General features: G+C 49.7%; 1 protein-coding gene across 1 annotated transcript; it reads right to left on the reverse strand.

The window, feature by feature from the left end:
• Positions 1 to 9441: 9441 nt before the first annotated feature.
• Positions 9442 to 21836, reverse strand: YIPF3 (Yip1 domain family member 3). The gene is made up of 9 exons (XM_090046131.1): positions 21663 to 21836; positions 21228 to 21437; positions 20554 to 20660; positions 19766 to 19811; positions 18851 to 18943; positions 12887 to 13018; positions 12126 to 12239; positions 11207 to 11330; positions 9442 to 9923 (listed from the first exon to the last, which is right to left on the reverse strand). Exons 1-9 carry the CDS (start codon positions 21744 to 21746, stop codon positions 9802 to 9804), a joined length of 1032 nt encoding a protein of 343 aa, XP_089902257.1. The 5' UTR covers positions 21747 to 21836; the 3' UTR covers positions 9442 to 9801.
• Positions 21837 to 21997: the final 161 nt, after the last annotated feature.

The raw sequence follows: 21997 nt of genomic DNA on the forward strand, positions 1-21997 counted from the left end.
AGGAGCAGCAGGGAGCACCCACCACCCCATCAGACCTGGTGCCCTCTCCCTGCCAGCCCCTGCTCTTGGCCCCTGTGTGGCACGGTGACGGATCGTGGGCTCCCATCAGGGAGGAGCTATAGGCCTCCCTGAGTTGGGAGGCCACTGGGGACGCACCAGCAGAGTTGGGGGCACAACCAAAGAGAAGGTCAAAGGTGCAGAACAAGTGCTGCGAGGCGAGACGCCGAGCAGAGCATGCCGGACAGTGCCCACTGGCCCTCGAATGGGTCCAAGGAGCCCATCCATGGACATTGCTGTGTGACACAGGCCTGTTTGATGCACGTTGGGAACATGGGCTGCTGCCTGCCAAGAAAAGCTGAATGCCCCCCTTAATTGTTTGGGGGGCACTAAATGCATATCAAGTAATTATGGGAGACAACTATAGAAGGAAACAGATAGCAAGGGTCAAAGGTTCAAAACAATGGCCTCAAGGTGGGGACATGGAGCAGAGAGCACTGGTCAGTGCCTGCTGGCCCTCGAATGCCTCCAAGGAACCCATGGCCACTACCATGTGACACAGGACTTTTAACACGTCAGGGAAAATCACAGACCAGGGTCCACCAAGGAAATGATAAGCCCCCGTTAGTACTGGGGGCCAATAATGATGTGTTATAGATCACTTGGGACAAATAATGAGAACAGGAACAGGAGTGGCGGTCAAAGGGTAACAACTAGTGTGTCGGGGGGGGGGCACTGAGCAGAGCACAACGGACAGCGCCCACTGACCCTCAAACACATCCAAGGAGCCCATGCACACTGCCGTGTCACACAGGCCTATTTGTCACCCTTTAATTATGGGGGTCCAGCCCACCAAGTTTCTCATTGGCCTCCCTCAGGCAGGGAGGCTATAGGAAAAGGAGACAACAGATTTCTTGGGACAAATAATAAAAAAAATGAGGATGGGAGTACTGGTCAGAGGTCCAAAACAAGAGTGCCAAGTGAGGATATGGAGCAGAGCATGCCGAGCAACACCCACTGACCCTTGAACACATCCAAGGAGCGCATGGACACTATTGTGTGACACGGGAGACTGAGCAAGACGGATTGATGATCTGTCTCATTAAATGGCAGTTCTAATGGGGATGCCTTGAGACCCTTTCATGGGTGCCACACAATGTTAACACTGTTAGGCGGGCAGACACAATGCACAAGCTACAACTCGAAATTTCACACAGGAACCCACAGCGTTAAAATCATTCTGCCCCGCTGGGGTCTTCCTGAGTTCTTTGCAATGGAAGAATTGCTCTAGTACAAGGGCTGCTAATGATCCAGCCTGCAGGCTGGCCCCATGCCATTTTTATGGCCTATGAGGCCAAAACTGTGAGCACCACTACTGTAGTATTTCTTTGTAATCAAAAAATGAATGGAAACTAAGAGCTGGCATTTTCTGAGGGGAGCCTACAGTCTAACAAAGAGGTGCCCTGGGTCTAAAAAAGTTGCAAACAAAGGATAAAGCAGGGCTCATCCAACCTTGGCTCAGCATCCTCCACTGCCCTCCCTCCCAAACCCCCTTTTGCAAGTTCAGTGCATGTCCCAGGACAACCAGGGATAGGAAAAGGACACAACGACAGGCAAGGAGAGATTGTGGCAGGACCAATGAAACAAGCACAGACCCTGATCTCAGGCACGTTGAGTGGTTGGCCTGGAAAGGGGAAGAGAGAACTTTGAATGGCACTTTCAGGGCTGCTGTTACTAGCACCACCTTCTGAAGCAGGGTCTGGGTAGGCAAAGAGCTGGGGCTGGGCTGGGTGAGACTGGGAATTAGCAGGCTGCATTTTGCAGCATTGCAATGTGTTAACAAGGCATAAGTACAACTCATAGAAAGATGCCTGTAGGAGTGCAGCGACTGGGAATGCAATGCAAAGTTTAGGGTAGTGGGCTAGCCACAGACACAGCTTCCCACCATTGGCTTGGCGTTCAGGGAAGTCAAGCACTTTCCACCTTCAGGCTGTGAAAAAAAAAAAAAGGAGTGGCCATTTTGGGTATTGAGTCTAGCCAAATCTCTCTGAGATTTCGTGTCATCAAATAGCAGGGCCCATGGAAGAGCCTGTCTGAACTGATGCCCTGTGATCCAGAACAAGTGACATTTTGCCTGAAGGTTTCCCAAGGGCCAGGGCACGGGAATAAATGTGTTGAGCACAAGACAGAGACCCTGAGTCACCAAGATGGAGAAGTGCTTCTGGGCAACAAGGTTTGATCAGCATCCTACCTGGGCTTGGCCAGGTGTGGCTGTTGGCCACTTTTGTTCAAGGCTTGCTATCTTGGCCCCCGTCTTCCGGGGCTAATGCACACAGACCAACCTTTGTAACACCCTGTGCTCAAAGCCGGGATGCAGCTTGCACTAACAACAGGGTTGGGAAGCACCATCGTTTGTACCTCAGCAGCACATACTGGGCAGGCTTTTCTGGCTCCAGTCCCATGTAATGAACCTGCTTAGCGTGAGGAATGCAAATGAAGGGGCATGACTTTCTTCCTGTCACCATGCTTCCTAGGGGGCCCAATCAGAGCAAGCTGGGGAAACATGAAACGAACATTCCCGAGGGAATTCTACACTTGGAGGAAAATGGGATGGAGAGAGCCTGCAACTTCAACTCGGGTAAACTGCACAGGAAACCAGGGGAGCAGAGTATAGGTTGGGTGAAACCACACAAGTAGGCAGCTTCTGTGAGCCTTCGGGCTGCTAAAGAAAAAGGCTTGGTGCTGCCTCCAGAAACCTCCAAAATAGGTAATGAAGGGTGCAAACCCAGGCCCCCAGTGTCCGCCACAGGCTCACCAGTAGGTGAGTGGAGATGGAAAGTGAGGGAGAAACAGGATCCTGGGGAGCCTGTCCTAGCGTCACTTGCCTTCTGTCTTTGGTGTGGAGAGCAGGTCACCTGAGCCCTGGATCACATTTCGCATCCCAGCAGAGAGCTGCTAAAGGGGAGCAGCCAAACAAGGGAGATAAGGCTTTGGGTTCAGGTGACAACTCCAAGGCTTTGGCAGCAGCATCTAAGTTCCTGTGAACATAGTGCCATGCCATGCTCTGGTGCTTTCCACCCAGGGCTTGTTTTACTGAGAAATGCAAGTGCCCTCCCCACTACTTCCCTGCTGAGCAGCAATGGTATGAAGAGCAAGGAGGCAGAGGCAGGGAAGAGCAGTTCTGAGAAGGCTCAAAAACCCAGTGAGGGGAATGTGGGCATGGAGAGGCACCCGCATGGGAGCTGCAGGAGGGGCCCTGCCCTGTCGCACAAACAGCAGTTCTCTGCAACCAAGCATCCTGCACAAGTGCAAGGGATGCCTTGCAAACAGGAACTGTGGTTTCTTACATGTGTCTGTGTAGCTGAGCAGGAAGAAGGCCCTTTGGTTTGCAGGGTAGGTGAGCAAAACAGGCTGAGTGTCCAAGCACTCCAGAAACACAGTCAGCAGCCAGACTGGGAGGGTGCCTGGACAGCCAGCTAAGTCTTTTCTATGCCTCTAAACAGCACGGGTTTTACAGGAAGATGCTGTGGTCTCTCCCCTGCAGCCACCACCTTCAGGCACCAATTAGTTACTGTTCCATTTAAAGAGCTATTATTAGAGTGGCTGTGAGAAGAGGACCCCCCCCCCCCGGCCCAGATATGCTTGATGTATGGCTTCTGCTGTCAATCCAAGGGATCACTTGGGATACCAGCCTGGCACTTTCAAAAGTCCTTGTGCCAGAATCTTTTGTTGTCTGCTCTACACAGTGAGAGCAGCTTGCAGCCGCTCAAGTTTCTCATCACATTATTCCCTGCTATACTGCTCCCTGCACTGGGGGGGCGGGCACAAACAGCAACAAGGCATTGGGCAAGAAATCTTAGAGGTTAATCTGTTCCTAGTCCTGACCCCATCAGGTTTAGCAACCTCCACACAGGCTTATGCAGCAGTACATTGTGAGGTAGGAGTGAAACAGGTGTTTTTAGGCAAAACTGCCTCGTTTTGAATCACTGCTCCTGGGTGGGTAGGAGTATATGAGAGAGGCAGCTGGCTGTGTTAGTCTGAAGTCAGGCAAAAGGCAGGGTAGAGCTGCACCTTATAGACTGATTACATAAGAGACATCTAGAGCATAAGATTTTGTATACTATGATGCTCGTGGCCCACAGCAATAAAAGGAGGCTGGCTTGGTTGGTCTGACTCCACCACTAAGGATAATCAATGTTTAAAAATAAATAAATAAATAAATGATACAAGACAAGCAACTGGATGTTACTTTTTCCATAACTGCCTGGCAAAGAAAACATAGAATCAGCTGAGCGTGGATTTTCCGAAAGACCGGAAGGTGCTGGAGGCAGTGATAAAGAGCCAGCTGCAGAAAGGGAAGAAACCCTGGAAACTGTGGACTAAAGAGACCAACTGCACTGCGCCCATGGCCTCTTCAGTGGGTTTCACTTTCCTATTCTGTCCCAGTGTGCCCGAACACTACCTTCCAGCTGCCTAATAAAAGCTTTCTTTTGTAAGGGTAGCCCCCTGTTTGCTGTAGTGTCACTCACAAGGGTCCTGAGGAAATCAAATCTTATAAGAATTTTGGGTTATTCTGAAGTAACTTGAAGAGTCATGGTGAAAAACAGCAGTGCTGGAGCTACAAACCCGAAAAGCTAGAGGCCGAAAAGCTACAGTCAGCATCTGAATGCATTTTCTGCTTCTCTACCTTCTTCCACAACAAAGATCAGCAAAGGCTGAGCTCATCATTAAGTTGCAGAAACATATCAAGGCCCTATTAAATTAGAAAAGTTGAGTTTTATTAGTTTCTTGCTCTAGCTTGCCAGCCCTGGTTAAAACTTTGTGATGACTAAGGTTAAACTAAAACCTGTTATCTTGTTTCTGGGGAGAAAAAGATGTAGCAAACATCACTTTGAATGGGCATAAGTGAAGCATAATTGGGAGAGTAAAGGTAAGGCTCTAAGCCAACAGGATTAGGGGAATTATCATAAAACATGCTTGTGCATTAGGTAAACTAATGAAAGATAAGGGTGGGGAGAGACAAAGAAAATGGTTGAACACATCTTCAAGATTCCCAAGGTGATATGCTGTCTTGCGGACCTAAATGCTATCTGATCATCACTCTGGGATTGAACATCTGCTTAGCAAGGTAACTCACTCATTGCTTGTGAATGTGTTGTGTTTCTCTCTCAAAGCTCATTTATTATAGAGTGGAACCCTTATCTCTCCTTGAATGTCTCAAAACTGACCACACCTCAAGCACAACTGTTCAGGTAACAAGTCCTCCTAAGGATCCAGTAGTACAAGTGAAAAGCCTCATTCTAGACTTAGGTCAGTCTGCCCTCAGTTGAACTCAGGGTATCTGTCATTCAGGCCAGGGAGTTGAGCAACTGGTTGCAATGCTAGCCACATCCCTGCCTTATGTACCACTAGCTACAGTGTACTTTAACTCAGTGTTCCTCAAAAGCGGGTTACAAGAATATATGAAAGGTTTTACAGAAGTTTAGGGTCGGAAGAGACCTCATGAGATCATCAGGCCCAGCTCCCCTGCTCTGAGCAGAAAAGACTGCTGGGATCAAGTAACCCCAGCAAGGTGTGTGTCCGATCTCCTGAAGATCTCCAGGGTAGGAGAACAAACTTTAAACACGGATTCTCCTTCAAAGGAGAAATGCATGAGAAACCATGGCTTTTTGCTTGCAGGCTGACAGAGCTCCACCCTGCAAGGGGCTGCTTGGGCCCCACCATGCCCCACACACTCCCTGCCCCACACATGGCGGGGGCTGGGGCCTGGGGGGCAGTGGCTTTAGAGTTGGGGCACTGGGTCAAGACTGGCTGATGCTTACAAATTTGTCCTGGTACAAAAAAGTTTGAGAACCACTGCTTTAACCAGCTAGCCTGACAGCCCACTGTATTGGGGGAATTTGGTGTTCTTTGATCTCTCAGACAGTCTGAAAGCTGGGGGGTACAACACATCCTATGGATCCATAACATACACACCATTCTTACCAAAATAGTCTGATGCTTTCTCTTGCAAGACTGGCTCAGGGAAACAGAATACAAACCTGCAAAAAACATTCGACAGTTCTGCAAAGACTTGCAGAGTATGACCTGGGACAGGAATACAGGAGCCAAATGTGGCACACAGCAGGAAGGAAGTGAAGTCATGACCTGTGCCAGGCTTTGACCCCAAAGCAACATATAAGACTCTCCTTATTAGGGATGATAGAGGTAGTTAACTGTATTAGTCTGAAGTCAGGCTGAAGGTATACCAGGGATCCTTTACAGACCAACTTGTTCAAAAAGGCAGGGGAGATATTTGGCTCAGGTCAGCTTGCTCTATTCTGGCAGGGGAGATACCATTATCACCAAGCCAAGTTCACCTTAACTGGTGTTGTGCAGTAAGGGTGGAGACTTGCCCAGTGCACTGTGGGCAGGACCTCCCTATGAGAGTCTACTATAGTCTCCCAATGGGAGGATCTCAGCTATACGTTTTATTTTTATGGAGATCGAGGATTTCCTTCTAACATGCTCCTTTGGCCAGTTGGCTAATAGAAAGCAAGACTTGAGGGTATCTGAACTCCAAGGCCTCCAGATGTGGGGCCTGCACGGAGGATGCCTGCCATGGATTTGGGAGTATTTCAGGGGTGGAAAATTATTTTGGGCAGAGGGCCGCTTACTGATTTTTGGCAAGCCATCAAGGGCTGCATGACAGGCAGCCCAGGGCAGATGAACATTAATTTTCTAAATTTTTTAGGGGCCCCACGGGTCAGACAGAACGGCCTGGCAGGCTGCATCTGGCCCCCGGGCCAAATTTTGCCCACCCCTGGAGTATCTGAAGCCACAGGCTGAAGTTTCTGTGAGGGGGGATACTTGCTGGTGGTAGCACCACACAGACTTGAATGATTGAGTTCTGCTCAGTCAAGAGAATTCATTACTGATTTGGCCTGAGACACGAGATTGGAAGAGGCAGGAGAGATACAAGGATGATGGTTTCAGCCCAGGTAGTTTTACTTACCTGGCAGGGTAGATTCCCTTCTTTTCAGCCTTGAATGACTTAGCGTAGTTGAGGGTAATGGCTTGTCCCCTGCACTGCGGGCAGGCTGACCCTGCAAGAATCTACTTAAGCATCCCAATGGGAATATCTCTGCTACATAATTTATGGTAAGGGGGACTGCTTTTGGGCTTTCTCTTTAGCTCAGCATTTCCCAACCTTTCTCGCCTCACATCACACTCACCTAAATAAAAAAGCACTGCAACACACCAGACGCAGGTTGGGGGGTGCGTGGCCAGCTGGACGGCATTTTGGGCAGTGGCACACTGGTTGGGAAACACTGGTCTAGCTTGCTTCTTCAGCCTTTTCTCTAAGGGCAAACAAGACAAGGGGCCATCTGAACTCCAAGGCCTCCAGGCTTGCATACAGGATGCTTGCCATGGATGCGGGGGGGTGTATCTGAACCCCCAGGTTGAAGAGTCCAGGAGGTAAGATACTTGCTGGTGGTAGCACCACACAGACTTGAATGATTGAGCTCTGCTCAGTTAAGAGAATTCAGGACTGATATGGCCAATTTGGCCTGAGACACATTTAAAAAAGGCATAAGGCATATGTAACAGCCCATTTCATCAGCTTCTAAGATGTCAGTCTCCAGGGTGCTACCCTGCCCTGCCTATGAAGGGAGGTGCTGGACTTGCCCTGTCTCTGACATCTGCTCTGCTTCAAGTGAGTCTGTGGAGCATGATCTGAGATACTGGAGCTGGAAGGACTGGAGGGCCCATCCCTATGTGGGTGAGCTTGCTTTCTCCCACAGCAAGGACTGCTGTGAGGCCCTGCTGGTCAGTGGCCAGACGGCAGGCTGGAGGCATGGCACACTTGTGGCTGTGCTGAAGTCAGAGCAAAAATAGTTTTTGGTCACTGCTCAACCTGCAATCAGCCCAATGTCTTAGAGAAGAAACGTCTTTCCCCATCTCCAAGTTAGTTCTGTTGCCTCTATTCCATGCTTGAAGAACCAGCAATTCAGAAGCTCATTCTGTGAGAGCAGGTGTGAATTAGAAGCGAGGCCTTAGCACCCTCTTTTGTCACAGTTTATGGCCTGCAGTAAGCCCCTCAGTGTCCCCACATGGCTCATTCTGGATAACATTTTTCTTTCCACATGGCTCATTCAGGCAAAATAAGGCCTGGATTGCAGCTATGGACACACAGCTCTCTCCCTGGGGTGGGCCACCTTTGACTAAACCTGCTAAGCTGGTTTTATGAACTCAAAAACTCAAAGTGCTTTCAGAGACATCCTCTGGGATTTTTACACTGAACTGCTTGGACAGCACCCCCCCACCAGGGTGTTTACAAGTTCATCTTTCCACTTCCTCACCTGCCTCCCACCATTTCTCCAACTCTGCTCTGAGTAGTTGTTGCTCCACCCTTGCTGCAACTGTGTTGTAGGAAAGGAGTGTGCAGATGCAGCTCGGATGGTGTCTGTGTCCCTGTAGGAGCTCCAAGGAGATAAGCTCTGAGAAGCCTCAGGGGATGGCTACTGCAAGGCTGGCTCCTCTCCCAAAGTACCCCAGGAGAGGCTACGAGAGGAGGAAGAACCAGACTAAATATTCTGCCCAGTACAGGATGCAGCAGCTTGGAAGCTGCTTCTGCTTGTGTTAAGCACCTATGGACCCCAGAAGGCAAGACAGCAGCTAGGCCCAGCAGGTGCAGACTGCTTTTTCTCCCTACCCTTACAGCAAGGTTTGCCCAGAGCTGGGGGGGAAGGACTTAGGGTGGCTTCTGTTCACTTAATACATCCCCAGATCAGTGCACATGAAGTGGAGCAGGCCAGCAGATCTGCCTCTGCACTGATTGTGATTCTGTAAAACAGAATACTTGCGCCTCAGCCTGAAGCAGCCGGAGAGCACAGGGCAAAGTATGCATGCTGGGACAATGCTTCCCCAAACAGGAAAAAAAAAGCCCCCAGCTAGGAGACAGGCAGGGTGCTTTGCAGCAAAGTAAATAGGCCTCTTCACCAAAAACTTTTCAGTTTGAGGAGTCACAACTAGTCCTTCCCCTGAGCCCGAGTAAAGGAAATAGAGATGAGAGAAAAGGAACAAAGCCCCTGGGGGGAATATGTTGCATCGACAGACTGGAAACCTGTTTGGTTTTGGTGCATGGCAACAAAAGGGAAAGAAGGGCAAGGAGCAGCCTGCAACTGTTGGCAGGAGCTGTCTGCAGGCATACAGGGAAGGCAATTCAGTTACTCAGCGCTCCAGCTGAACTGCAGTTGCCTCTGGCTTCCTGGGCTGTGAAACAATCACCTTAGGGGAAGTTGCTTCATTTGAGATATTGTAGAAGTAGATGGGACAAATGCCTGGAGAATACAATGGAGCAAATAACTCCACTTTGGCCCCACAAGGAGAAGAGAGAACAGATTTTATGGGACCTATCAGAGCTCTCCCATTGTACGAGGCAGTTTCAAGGTAAGACATCACTCAGCACCAACAGCAATTTAATTCTTCTCTCTAAAGGAGAGGAGCAGAACATGTAGCCTGGGGTGTACAAGAGCAAGCAAGACAGCAAGGGAGGGGGAAAATGACTTACAAAATCCCAGCTACATGGATGACGCTGAGAGTACAGCTGTGCATGGTGCAGCCCAGGTCCAGGCTGAGGGAGCCTGCCTCCTTTGAGTCAATCAAGAAGCCCTGCATTTAGCTCCCTGAAACCTTAACCCAAAGGAGCGGGGCGGAGAGAAACCGAGTCCTATGCCTGCCATTTTGCCTTTTTTCCGAGTAACAGCAGGAGGTTGTGACCTAGCTGGCCCCAGAAGAGATGAGGGCAACAAGTCCATGAGACTATGAGGTCAGGGCCATGACTTTGACTGTTGTGTTCAGTACCACAGAGGAAACAACTGGAATGTCTCTGGCAACTCTCTGAAATGGGGGGACATTGGGTCCTTCCAACGTGTCCAAGATACCTGTGGGGGAAGGGAAAAGAAGCAAAGGTCACTACTGGGCTAAACCAGACACAACAAATGTCTTTACTCCACTCAGACCAAAGAGTAGCTGGTGGGGACAGGTAGCAAGGAGTTACAACGGCCTTCAGCTTCACAGAAAGCAGAAACACCTCCATACTGTGCACCATGTACACAGATCAGAGCATGCCACCCCTGAACTAGAGCAGGGAAGCTGTGGGCACCTCCCAGAGCAGTACAGAGCTTGTCACCTTAGAGATGTGGCTCTGACCTCAGCACAGGCACTACTAGTGAATGCTGCTTTGCTGTCCTCAGCCCAGATCACTCCTACTTCCCATCCCCAGGTGCTCTTAACACAGTTTACATTAGGAGCTGCAGCTGAGACGGGTGGAGTATGGAATCTGTACATCTCTTCAATAAAGATCTGGTTTGGCAGGGAACGTGGGCATCAACTGAGGTGCTCTGCCCCAGTCCCTACTTATTACCCTTTCAGTTCCTCCCCTCGATACAAGTGACTTCTCCTTGGGCGCCCTGAGGTGAATCCCACAGAGGAAATGCTACCATAACCTGTCTGCTGAAGATTTGCAAGTGGGACCTGGGAGCATCTCAGAGAGGGGACTGTGGAATTAGAGAGGTTCTAGTGCAAGCTGATGACTACGATTAAGAAAAACTTCTACATGAAAAGGGAGGCTGGAAAAACTGGGATTGTTCACTTTGCTACAAGACAAATAAGGAGGGGTCATACAAGCACACAATGACAGCTAGAGGGGACAGATGTTGGGGGCTTCTGTCCTTTTTACTGTAGCAAGGGAATGGCCAATGACATTAAAAGGTAACTAATGCTAAAGGTTGTAAGAAAAAAACATGGTCATGCAAACACATGATTAGGCTATGGACTGTCCTATCATACAGAGTTGCCCTTCCTGAGTATTTAGCAAGATTAAGAAGAGGATTAGATGTTCATAGCTACAGTAAGACTGGTCAGAGGTATAACAGGTGCATCAATACATCTTGGCAGGGAAATAAATCTTGTTGAATTAGGGATATTAAATGCTAGAAGGAGACCTAGTGTAGGCAGCAGGTCAGCCCAGCTCTGCCTCCTGCTGGACTTTTACGCCACTGTCTAAAGCAGCCACTAGCAGCCTCTGCCAAATACAACATATGCACACAGACAGACTTAGGGTCTGATCCAACACAGCCCGTTCCACAGTTGGCCCATGGCTAGGGAGAACAATGAGTAGTCCTTCAGGTACACGAGGGTGTTGCCTTTCTGCCTCTTCTCTTACCTTCTACCACCTTGTGATAAGCAAAGTGCAGATAGAGGAGGAAGAGCATATGCAGGGCAGACAGGGTTCCACACAATATGAGCCGTTGGGTGTGTCCCACTGTGCGTGACACCAAGACAGCAACCTAGGTACAAGACATGTTAGAGAAGATTCCTGCTGCCCCAGCCTCCAATTTTAGAACCCTGAGCATGTACGAGGATGGGCCATGCTGCAAGAGCTAATGGAGATTCTGGGACGAAAGGGTGGAAAAGCTCTCAAGCCCTAATGTCCTGGTTCATTTTGTGTTAATTTTCAGAAGGATACGTACAAAGAGTCATTACCAATCCCTCATCCCCACCTTCAGGCAGGATAACAGGATCCCTGCTGCATCAAGTGTTGCAAACAACCAGGCCTCTGGGGCCCCTCAGAGAAAGGGTTAGAGTCCCACCGGGGAGCAGCAACCTCCTGACATGCTAACGGAAGTGGACAAGGTCTGGGCATCTCACAGCCACCCCACCTAACAGTACCACTGACAGTAGTGTCAGGCTGGGCTTTGCAACAGTCAGACTGGGTCTGATGAGAATCACTGCCAACTCCAATGAACAGAGAGCAGATCATAATGCCATCATCAATAATTAGCTCCCAGGCCTCAAGTGGCTCTATAACATATCAAATGCAGTTCTTCACTGAAAACATTAACTCGTGGACTGTATGTTTTCCCTTTTCTTTTGAGCTGGAGTGCCTTTGCCACAATTCATAGGGGGATGAATATACTGCTGTGGCTCTTAGATTAAAACCAGCTTCTCATGCAGTTCCTCAGCCAGTCAGTAGTGAATGTCACTGCTCTAGGAGGGGTAATGCATCTAGACAGGGCAATGACAAACACCCCTGCCTGCAAAATTAAGTATTTTGGCTGCAAGCCAGGGTGACTATCTCTTACCATGCGTAACGTGGAGAGGCCACCAATCCCGAGCCAGAATACATAGAAAAGGGAGTGGAAGTGGATGTTATATGTGATGAAGAGAGTGACACAGTGTCCAAAAAGGCCGTAGCCCTGTCAGAAAGAGAAAGTGCAAGGTCAGAATGAACAACTGGGCACGGAGGTATAGGGGGGTTAAATGGACAGGAACAAGAGCAACATATTCCTGATGCATGTCAGAGAAGCCCAAAGCTTCACTGTAGCTGCCTGCACAACTCCAGACAAGTGCAGCCATCATACAGCACAGATACCTGTGCTCAAAGCATGTTGTTCTGCATCAGGAAGTTGGAGCCTGCCTAAGGTACATGGGACTGGAGGACCCATAGAAATTTGGACAGTGACAGGGTCTGAAGGGGATGAAGGAAAGCTACCTTTAGGGGCAAACTGAAACCTCCCAACTTTCAAAACCAGGCCCCAGGAAAAGTAACAAAGAGATCTTATTACTGTCCACCTCCCCCACAACGCCTTATCTCAGGATTCTCATGGGCAGAAAGAGCTGCCTAGGACTCAAAGGAAATTCCTTTCTTGCTCCAAAACAAGCTGCATGTAGGGGTGTTTGTGTGTGTGGGGGGGTGCACCTTATTCACCTTCACACAGGGATCCTCACTTTACCAGGATGCAGGGAACACATTCTCAATCCTGAGAAGGGAGCCCAAACTTCCTAATCTATTGAAGCTCCAAGCAGATCATAATGTACCCCAGGAATCCCATTCTGTACATACCAGCAACGACAACATTTGCACCATAGTGATCTGGGCATTGCACAGGTATGCCAGGAAATAGATAAAGGAGGAGACACCCAGCCAGTAACCAAAGCAGGTGCCAATGGCTGTCCCCATCAGTGTGCCTTCTCTCTACACAGAAAACAAAAAGGTGAAGGTTGGGAGAGGAGACATCATGCATGTACAGAAAAGTTACCAGCCACTCTTCAAACACTCATCCTTGAAGAGATCCATTAGCTTCTGGTAGCTGTTAACAATGTAACACACACAAAATGTAGGGAGACTGTAACACACAAAACATACACACCATTTTGTACTGCAGCACATGCTCTGTTTCATGTTGTTCCATGTATCTTGTTTGTAGTGCAAAGCGTGCTTTGGCCCCTCCTGTCCTGCCTGTTGCCGAGTGGCAGATATATGCTCCAGAACTAACCCTCTGGGTGAGCCCCCAAGTCTCAGACTGCCTGGGTATGGGCAAAGTCTCCCCAAAGGAGTGCAACTACAGACTATGCCTTGTAGTTAATGGTATTTTGAATTGCATTTGGTACTTTCTTTGTCTTTCTCTACTGTAATAAATCTGACCTTTTCTGGTACACTGCTTGCAAGGAGGGGGGAAGAGGATGTTGCTTATGAGGCACCACCATCCAATTTGCTGACCCCAGATTTCTGGGTGGGGGCTCAAGCCACAGTGAAAACTTTTGGTGTACCTCGAAATTTGAACCCAGCCCTTGTTGCTTCTGACCAGTGCCTGGCAGAAATGTTATTTTAGGTGCTTGTCTGGGATATCATTTTTGGATACACCCAAAGCGATTTTCCACTGTACCCTGAATAAATTGGAGGTGCATTCTTAGATCTGTGGATGGATTTTGCATCCACAGTTTTGGGGTATCCACTGCCCCCTGAAATTGGGTTGCCTGCTGCACCTCAAGATTCAAAGGGTCCCCTGATATTTTGGGGGTTACTCACTATCCCTTGCAAGCAGTTACATAGTAGTGAATAAGGATTACCTTGGACTGGGTTAGTATCAGATGGTGCTGTCAGTGTTGGGCACCTGGTAAAAGGAAGTGCAGGTACAGCCAGAGAAATCCTTACTCGTTATACTGGCATATTGAGAGAGCTAACCAGGGAAACAGTACAGGGCCTCTTGCAAAAATCTTTTACGTATTTTAGAAAAGTACAGGGTACACAGACTGAAGGTTAGGACAGAGGAGGGAGGCCAGGCTGTGCTTTGTGAGCTACCGGTATCAGTAGATCCTCTGGAAGTCCCAGTGCTAATAGAGGTAGATAATGAGATTTGGACCCTGACTGCTTTCAGGATCCAGGCTCCATCTATCCCTACTAAGGATGTACTTGGCAGATGCAAAGAGTCCACATGAGTCAGCGGGGGGAAGGAAGGCAGGCAAAAGCAGCAAGTCCTTCCCCTCTAGTCTATGAACATGGATAACTCTGAGGGGTTCCCTGGTGCATAGGCAGCAGTGCCAGGGCAGGCTTTAAGGGAGGCTGTGCAGCCCCATCCAGAGTCTGCTCCATATAGGAAGCCACTCCCCCCTTGCCTGGTGAGGAGGCTTTGGAGGTCTGGTATTCTCATGCTTAGAGCACTGGCAAATGCTGGATGAAGAGAAATGGCGCTGCTTAATGGAGAGCCTCAGGGAGCCAGCCTTTGGAGTGATTTGTGCTTTAAAATACGACAATCCTACCATCACGGCTCAACTGTGCCACAAGGACTTACTAGGTGCGTTCGGAGGTACAGAGAGGGCTGACAAATTGTATTTTAAATTTTGCAGCATCTACCAAAAGAAAAGGGAAAAGGTCTCCGTCTATGTGCTGAGGCTGGAGAAGATGCTGCAGAAGGCTATAGCTAAAGAACGTCTAACTCAGAAAGGAGTTAACCTTGTTAGACTCAACCAGATATTGATGGGGTGGTATACAATAAAAGAATACTAGTGAACCTCAACCTCACTAATCAGATAGTCAATCCCTTGGGTCTCAGTCAACTGATAAAAGATCTGGGAGAAGGAGGAGCAGCAAACAGTGAAGGAGTCTATCTAGTCCCATGGCAGGGCTGCTCCCCACCCCGCAACCCCAAGAGCCTTGGTAGTGAACACTCAAGATCTCTCTTGACAGGATGAAATCCTGGGGGAATAGGTGGCTGCATTACCAAGCAGGATGGATCTTGTGGGTCCTAAACCCCACAGGTCTTTTGAGGCCACTGGGCGCCCCCCAGGGGTCTGTCATCTCAGAACCCCATAAGTAAGCTAGGCACCCCCTGTTTCATAAGTGTGGGGAGCACAGGCATTCAGCTACCAGGTGTGGAAATGCCAAGAACCCCACCCTGGTGTTGCAGAAATTGAGAGTTGGCTGGGTAAAGTCAGAAAATGAGGATGGGGTAGCTGCCAAAATCTCTATAAGTCCAAGACTCCCACCCTCCAGGCTTGCCTGGATAGCTCCCTCCAGGCCTAGTAGCACCCCGAATAGAGGTCCTAGGTGAGGATTGAGGAGAAAGTGTGTCCTAATACGCTAGACAGCTGGTCTCAGGTGACTATCATTTCACAGATTTCATAGACATTAGGGCTGCAAGATCATCGGGTCCAGCCCCCTGCCCAAGGGGCAGGATTTTTTCAGTCATTCTATGAGTACCTGAGGCACTTGCTGCTGTAACCCTTAATGGGCTAAGTTTGTGTGGTCTGAGCCAAGAGGCACATCCCTATAACGACTACATTATAATCTGATTGGAACTCCCAGAGGAGGTTGTGGGAATCGAAGAGGAAGTAACTAGGGGTATATGCAACTACAGCTGTAAAGAAACACTGCCCCCAGGTTCTCTATCAAAGCGCACTGCTAAAATGTTGGGTCTTCCCCAGGAGAGTATTCTCCAGCTATCTGTTAACTATGTGGTGCTGGAACAACCCCCTTTACATAGGCTTAATGCTGCTGGTCTGCAAGAAGTGCAAGAACAAGCCCAGACATGCGATGTTATAAAAGGTGTAAAAGGAGTGGGGTACTCTTCTAATCAGGTTAGCTGCAGGTACTAAAGTATTCCTGAGGGAGTGGGTTTAACTTAAAATTGGTGGATGGAGTGCTGCATGGAATAACCACCAACCCATGTGGTAAGCAATAAAAGCAGTTGGTGCTGCCCAACAGATACAGAACTGTAGCCATGACAGCTTTCCACTATGACTTTGGGTACTTGTGGTCTGAAAGGACTCTGGAACTTATTCGAGATAGATTCTAATGGCCACGGATGGCCGGCAATGTCTGACAGAATTGCGAGTCTTGTGCTCAGTGCATGCAAAGGAAAACCCTACCCTCCAAGACTGCCTATCTGCAAAGCATTGCCAGTATGAAGCCACTCAAACTGGTATGTATTGATTTCCAGTCTCTGGAACTAGATAGGAAGAGCACTGGGGATATTTTAGCGGTGACAAACCATTTCCCTTGGTATGCCCAAATATAACCCACTCAGGACCAGAGTCACTACAGTCACATGTGTGCAGTGGGAAAAATACTTCTCTGTTTATGGGTTTCCAGGTTGAATACACTTGGATAAGGGGAAACACTTTGAAAGCTGACTTCTGAAAGGCGTTCAAGATAGCTGGAATTCAGAATCCAGAACCATCCCATATTGCCCACAAGGGGACTCGCTACCCAGGCATTTCAACTGGACTTTGCTAAACATGTTGGGAACACTGTGTGCAGAAGAGAAAGTGAGCTGGAGTCAGCATGCTGCATTTTTGACACATGCTTACAATGCCACTCAGAGTGATAACACTGGGCTCAGCCCCTACTTTTTGATGTTTGAGTGGGAACCTCGCCTTCCTATAGACTTGTATTTCAGGGTAGTTGAAGACAGTGACGGTTATGATGTGTGTAAACAGTATCTCACCAAACTACAGGACAGACTTAAGAAAGAGTATCACCTCACCATGACAACCACTTCCAGGAATACTGATAAGACACAAGCACCAGTATGATGCTAGAGAGTGGATACAAGGCTCCAGTCTGAAGACAGGGTGCTACTGCAGAATTTTGGCATAGTGGAAAAAACACAAGATAGCTGACAGATGGAAGGCCACACCTTACTTAGTGGTCAAATGACTTGGAGACCTACCTGTCTATAAGGCAAGACTTGAGATAGGACTGGGAAAACTGTACACCGAAACCTACAGTTGGCAGTCGAGGAGTTAGTTTGTCTCCCACTACCCATGGAGGAGGACCACCCAGAAAGGACAGACTCTCAGAAGGGGGACCTGACAAGAGCCTGGCACAGACCACCCCTTAATTGAGAGGGGGAGAGGGACCTCCAACCTTCCTGTCACCTACAGGAGAAAGCCACTCTGCACCTGTACCTACCATGTCCATGGCAGTAAGAATTAGAAGGCCTGTGCAGCACCTAACTTATAATAGCTGCAGAGCTGCATCACAGACACCTGTTACTTTCCCATGCTGGCATTAGAAATAACCCATACCAAGGAGTTGTTGAGTTGTGGGGATGTCAAATTCTGGGCTGTGGTTAGAATGTAACGCACATAAAATGAAGGGAGAACATAACACACAAACCGCACAAGTTATTTTGTACTGCAAGATGTGTTCTGGTTTCATGTTGCTAAGTTTCTTGTTTCTACTGCAAAATGTGCTGGTTACGTATCTGCTGTACATAAATTCTGTACTACAAAGTGCACTTTGGCTATGATAATGGATGCCACCAGTGTCTATTTTGCTGTAATACTGCATCTTGCATTCCTTCTACCCTCAGGCCTCCTGTGAGCGTTGATCTGGTGAAATGCATGCTGTAGGGACAGTAAGCAGAACCCCACCCCTGCTTTATGGCCTTTTCTTTCAGGCTCCCCCCACCCCAGCTTGTTCCAAGACCAGAAAACCTGGTCTCTCTTCTTCAGTACAAATCAGGGGAAACCTGAGGCCCTGGCCTCATTGGCCAGGGTCAGCAGTGTTTTTTTAAATTAACTGGTTAAGAGAAAGGCATGGAAGCATGGCAAAACTGGTAATATCATGCCGCGTACACAGGAAGAGGCAGCCGGCTATAAGAGGGGGCTGGAGCTGGAAAAAAAGGACTCCAATGAAGCGCCCCAGCCAGAGGAGCCAACATGAAAGGGAAAACTCAGCCAGGCATTGCCACAGGTAGGCTTAGCCCATAAGGCTTCTCTCCAGATTTTCTCTGCCCCAGCTGAGCTGTGCGATCAGAACTAGGAATTTTGGGGGTACGCTATGTTAACTGGGCCAGTCACCCCTTCACAGCCACCGTGTAGAAGTGGAGATCAGCACCCTACACAGCCTCCCAGGGAGCAATGATAGGTCCCTGAGGTGCAGCAAACCCCAAAGAGTAGCTCATAAGATTCTCTGGTGTGGGTCCCTTCTGTCCAGCCTGTTGCTGAGTGGCAGGTCTAGAGGTGCAGGCCTCCAGAACTAACCCTCTGGGTGAGCCCCCAAGTCCCAGGCTGCCTGGGCATGGGTGGAGTCTCTCCAAAGGGGTGCAACTATAGATTATACCTTGCTGTTTGATATTTTTTTTTTTGTGTGTGTACTGTAATATATCTAACCTTTTGTGTTTACACTGCTTGCGAGGAGGGGGCATTGTTTATGAGGGGCACCCCCATCCAATTGAGCGATTCCAGATTTCTGGGTGGGCACTTAAGCCACAGTAAAAAACGTATTGGGTATGCTGAAATTTGAACCCAGCCCTTGCTGCTGCCAACTAGCACCTTGCACAAGAGCTCCAGCACATGGCAACATTGAGGAGGCTATACAGTCTACTACACTGACCTGCCACCAGCCAGCTTCTCGGGGCAGCAGGGTATCGGTCTCTCTGCATCTTCCAGCCTTAGGCAATAAGATCTTCCCACCACCTTCCCAGTCAAGTCCCTTCCAAAACAAAGCCTCCCTCACCCACCTCCATGTAGTCTTACAGCTGGGTGCAAAACCTGACCTGTAACCAAAACTTGTTCTTACAATGATAGTGTCCGAGGTCTTCATCCCATGCAGAAGGATGGCCACCAGCGTGAAGACAAGCATGAGAGGCCCGTAGAGCTCACCTGCAATCTTCTACAGGGGGAGACAGACAGGGGAAGGGCTTGTAAATGCTGCATCACACTGAACAAGGGACACAGCAGGTGCCTCATACAAAGTTTGTGACCTGACCACTTGTTGACCTGAGCTGTTACTCTGCAAAGGCTGGTGACAAGGACAACACTAAACCCACCATTTGATTAAGAGTCTATGAGGAAAGAGTACAGAGCTACTGAGTGAGGCACCAGAACAGAAGCCTGAGTCAGTTCTGTCCCACTGCCCAAAGATTTGATTGAGGAACCGTTATAGGAATCTGTGCCCAAGCAACTCGCATGAAATGACTGTTGCATGTGTCTGACACAATGCTTTAACTAACTTCCCGCCCTTATGGCACTAGCTCTCCATTAACTGTGGGGAGATTGAGGCTAAACATAGGGCCACAGAAAGAGTCTGTGTCAGACCTGGAGTTCCCAGCTCTCATACAAGAGAAAACAAAGGCTGTTTATAGCTCTGTTGGCAGCAATATATTTAACTGGCTTCTCTTTTTTTAGCAAACTGGCAATTCAGAAAAGTCCCTGGAGAGGGGAGCTAGAGCTGAGTAACTGTGCCAGCTCTGCAGAGATAGAAGATGAAGCAAAGGTTTAATAAAGTCTCTCTTATAGCTGTTTTTGCTTCTGGTTAAGTGTTGAACTCCCAGCAAGTATAGGTGCACAGCACACTGATAATAGCACTTGTCACCCTGCCATCTCCACTCCTGTTTATATGAATGAATTATGTGTTCCATGGACCCAAGGCCCATTCAGTTGGGATACAGAGGCTAATTTGCTGTGGGGAAAGCTTCCTTGGGAAAGTACTCACCTGTGGAAAATTAATCATCTTCACAGGGATCATGGACTCCAGCAACCTGCACCACACAGAGGTACACAAAGATGTCAAGAACAAAGAAGGTAACAGAAGAGGTTAACAATAAATCCAAGATGTGAAAATCCCTTGTCCCCCAATCCCTGAGCCAGCTAAGCCCTGAACCCAGGGTCACATTGGAACCTGTGGTTTAGTGATGCATGACTCCATATCCTATCCTCCATCACAACCAAGCCAGCCAGTTCCCAGGAAAACTGGGGCACTGGTGGCAACACTGCCTCCAGAGGGAAAAAGCCTGTACTGCAATCCTAATTAACTGCACATGCCAGTTTCTGAAAGGTGGCTGCCAGCCCAGTGGACTAAGGAAGGACTTGCCACCAAAAGGGATGTGGGGATCAGGAGGAGGTTATCAGAGAAGACCCCACAAACTTTTGCCTCGTTGAACCAGCCACTTTGTGGCGGAGAGAGGTGGGGAATCACTCGCTGCACATCAGAAGAGGTGGGAAATAAGCACTACATAGACTAGAAGGTGCTGCATAGTTCATGTCTGGAAACAGCACCAAGGACTTACAAACAAATGAGCAACCTCCCATTTTAAGGAGGGTGGCTCTGCCAACACCACTGCAGCTCTAACAAGACAGCCCCTGTGCCCCTGTTCTGCTCTCCTGGGGAAGCCTTTCCAAAACATCCCTCACACTGGACATGGCAATAAGTGGGATGGGGTAGGAAGGTGAAGTGCCTGCACAGGCCCATTCACAGCCCCCATCCTCTCCACCCCTGCTCACCTGTTCCGAACTTGGATGGGCTCCACGTCAAAGTAGGGGCGCAGGATGTCAATGTTGGCGTAGAGACTGAAGGCCTTGGAGGCCTGTCTCTTACCCGCCTGCCACATCTGTGGGGGGAAAAGGTGGAAACCTGCAGTAGACCAACTGACCACTGCTGCCACCCTCCCACCTCCCAGGGGACTACCCCAGGGCTGGAGCACTAGGTGACTGGAAGCAACCAGGATACAGAGCAGCTGCGCGAGAACAAGACAGGAGTCACGGTCCACGGTCCCAGGAAATGCCCTGAAATGACTTCCGGGGGGGCTATCCCATGTCTTGCTCCCACCACCAGCCTAGTGCAACTATTGCCTGGTCATCTCCTGCAACTGCAAGAGGCATTAGAGTGTCTCAGGGTCAACCGGAGGGCTGCAAGCTGGGCAGAGACCATAGGTGTGTGTACACACGCGTTCATCTGTGTTCATGAATGCTCTACGTGTACACACATCCATATGCGTGTGCAGCTTCATGCGCATGCACGTATGAGCATGCCTGTGTACACGTGTGTACCTGTGGGCATATGCCTTCCAGCCACCCACCCTCTACGTGCTACGAGGCCAGCAATGCCGGCACCCTTCGGGAAGCCAAGGGACAGTATGTGCATGTGTAGGGTGGGATGGCACCCAGCCCTGCCTCACCTGATCGGCCACCTGCCGGCCCAGCTGCCCGCGGAAGCCCTTCATACCCAGGAACTCGCCATCCTCCTCATCCCCCACTGTTGTCTCGGCTTCCTCCTCCTCCTCTTCCTTCATCCGCTGGTGCATCTCGCCCATGTCCTCGAAGCTTGACCCAGACGTATCATCCATGTTCTCCATGTCAATCACCGCTGCCCCACCGCTGCCGCCAGCCTGCACACACCCCACCAGCCTATCAGCACTGCTGCAGGCGAGCCTGTGCCCAGGATACCCCCAGCCCCTAGCACGACCTCCCCCATACCCTAGCACACTCCCCCGGCTCATGACAATACAGGATAACCCCTTCCCCCCCTAGATACACCCTTCCCCCCCATACGCCGAAGTACCGTCCCTCTCCTCCTCCTATATCCTGGGATACTCCCCCCCCGCATGTGGTACCTGCATGGTGTCCTCGAAGCCGCCCCAGTCCGCGGCCGCCCCGCCCCTGCCGGCCCCCGCTGGGGGAGCGCCGGCTCCCGACATCCTGCTGCCCGGCCGCGCCGCGCTGCTGGGGGCTCCGGACAGCTGCGGCCAGACAGCTCGGACAGCGGATGTGACGCACGCCCTGCCTGGGACGTGGAGGCTGGGCTTCCCTCTCGCGAGAGTTCGCCTTGGGTGCCATCATGGTGATGGCGGAAGTGTAAAACAAAACAAAACACCTCAGGCAAATAAAGAAGAAACACCAATTGAGACCGGGCAGCCAAAGGAGACGTCCTCCGTGAGTCATAACAGCT

Source organism: Crocodylus siamensis, chromosome 1 (assembly GCF_052110815.1).
Source record: "Crocodylus siamensis isolate JL-2025a chromosome 1, ASM5211081v1, whole genome shotgun sequence".
In the NCBI taxonomy this organism is placed as follows: Eukaryota; Metazoa; Chordata; order Crocodylia; family Crocodylidae; genus Crocodylus; species Crocodylus siamensis.

Excerpts from the sequence above, each read along its gene's own strand:
- YIPF3 (XM_090046131.1), bottom strand. The coding sequence starts at position 21,746 with ATGTCGGGAGCCGGCGCTCCCCCAGCGGGGGCCGGCAGGGGCGGGGCG. Across the intron at positions 12,240-12,886 it reads TGCAAATGTTGTCGTTGCTG|GGCTACGGCCTTTTTGGACA; the intron begins GTATGTACAGAA and ends TCTTTCTGACAG. Across the intron at positions 11,331-12,125 it reads GCCTCTCCACGTTACGCATG|GTTGCTGTCTTGGTGTCACG; the intron begins GTAAGAGATAGT and ends TCTTGTACCTAG.